The sequence below is a fragment of the Branchiostoma belcheri genome, unplaced genomic scaffold (assembly GCF_001625305.1).
Source record: "Branchiostoma belcheri isolate BF01 breed outbred unplaced genomic scaffold, Haploidv18h27 scaffold129, whole genome shotgun sequence".
NCBI classification, from domain to species: Eukaryota; Metazoa; Chordata; class Leptocardii; order Amphioxiformes; family Branchiostomatidae; genus Branchiostoma; species Branchiostoma belcheri.
Window position 1 is genome coordinate 668,126 of NW_017802702.1, and position 1,543 is coordinate 669,668.

The 1,543-nt window shown below is 42.6% G+C and overlaps 1 protein-coding gene across 1 annotated transcript in view; it reads right to left on the minus strand.

Moving 5' to 3' along the window:
• Positions 1-1,543, minus strand: part of LOC109463612 (carboxypeptidase D-like) — a 16,558-nt gene that overhangs the window by 12,787 nt on the left and 2,228 nt on the right. Inside the window, exons 2-3 of the mRNA XM_019760464.1 lie at positions 1,172-1,385; positions 15-227 (exon numbers count right to left, since the gene is read on the minus strand). Of these exons, the coding sequence (XP_019616023.1) occupies positions 15-227; positions 1,172-1,385 (427 nt within the window). The remainder of the gene's footprint in view (positions 1-14; positions 228-1,171; positions 1,386-1,543) is intronic.

Here is a 1,543-nt window from a genome sequence, read left to right on the forward strand (position 1 = left end):
CTATTTTCCATCACCCACTTCATCATATGCACGGTTTCCGGCTCGAAGTTTGAATCCAGGTAACTCTTAGAGCTGAACTGGTCGGGGAAGTTTCGATTCAAGTCGACGCCGTTCGCGTTCTCTCGTCCGAGCGTCCCGCCACATTGCCCCTCTTTCGCCCTCTCGAAGCCGTCTGGGTTCATACTGGGCATGATGAAGATGTTAGTCGTGTCCACAAGTTGAGTCACCTGGGAAAAAACACTGACATTTTAATACACAATAGGCAATCTAAGAATATCAACTTGAAGTTCTTAATTAAAAATGTTTAAAATGACTAATAGCTAGAATAATAGAATAGTAGCTAATACCCGCACAGAAAAGAACAAGAGATACTAGTCATTGCCTGCATGATCAAGAGTTATTTTAAATGATTGAGGTGTTCAAAAAGTTGTTTTTTTCCCCTAGAACTACATGTATATCAGAGTAGTATACAGTAGGGATATTAGCTATAGAGAGCTTTAAACAATGTTTAGAGTTACAATGTAGATGTTCATAGACTAGTTGTAAGAAGTCGTTCGGTACAGCCAGCAGTTGCCACACTGAGTGGGAGCGAACCTGGAGTGTTATTACATAGGGACAGTTATACCGGCTATACAGATACAGACTATGAAAAATTGTGTATGATTAATGTTTATCCATAGAAAATTTAGGCCTATAATGTTAACAGTAACTAGCTATTAGTGATGCATAGCAGTTCACTGGACTTGGATACCATCTTGTAAGAATGTTTAGGTTCAAGTCCAAAAAAACTGAAGTCAAGAACCGAGTCCAGACTTATTACCATAAAAGACCATTTCACATACCCCTTTTCTTTCCAAACCACCTAAAACCTTCCGTAGATTGCAAAATCTTTGCTGCAAAATGAAGAAAACATTGCCATCGGGCATCGTCAAGTACCGGGCTCCATGTTATGTGGCCAAAGTTTCACCCAGACAACATTGCAAGGTTGCCAACATGCAATTTTGTATATGCCATGGGTTTAGGTCCGGACTTACAAGTCCGGAACTGAACCTAAACCTCTGGACTTGAATCCGGACCTGAACCTAAAATTGGGTTTAGGTATGCATCACTACTAGCTATACAATGTACTTTACAATGTAGGTTTTATCAAAATAACAGCTATATATATTACCTGGTCATCCTGCCCATACTTCTCACACAGATACTGGATGAGGAAGATGAGGACTTCTCTGCTGATAGCCTCGTTGCCGTGCATGTTACCGACCAGCTTGACCTGGGGCTCGCCCGGTTCTGTCTGGTCAGGTCTGTCTGTGACCTGCATGACCCAGAGGTCACGACCCTGCACACTTTGACCTATGCTGAACAGCCGTGTGATGTGGGGATACCTGCAAATGAACAGGACAGCAACGGTTTACAATCACATAACATTACAAGACACTCTGTTTAAGTTAATCTCCAAGTAGCCGCGGTGACTGTTGCAGGGCTTCTCTTGCTTGCAGTCTTTTACAGTAGCCCTAACAACAGTCGCGGAGCGGTGCATTGG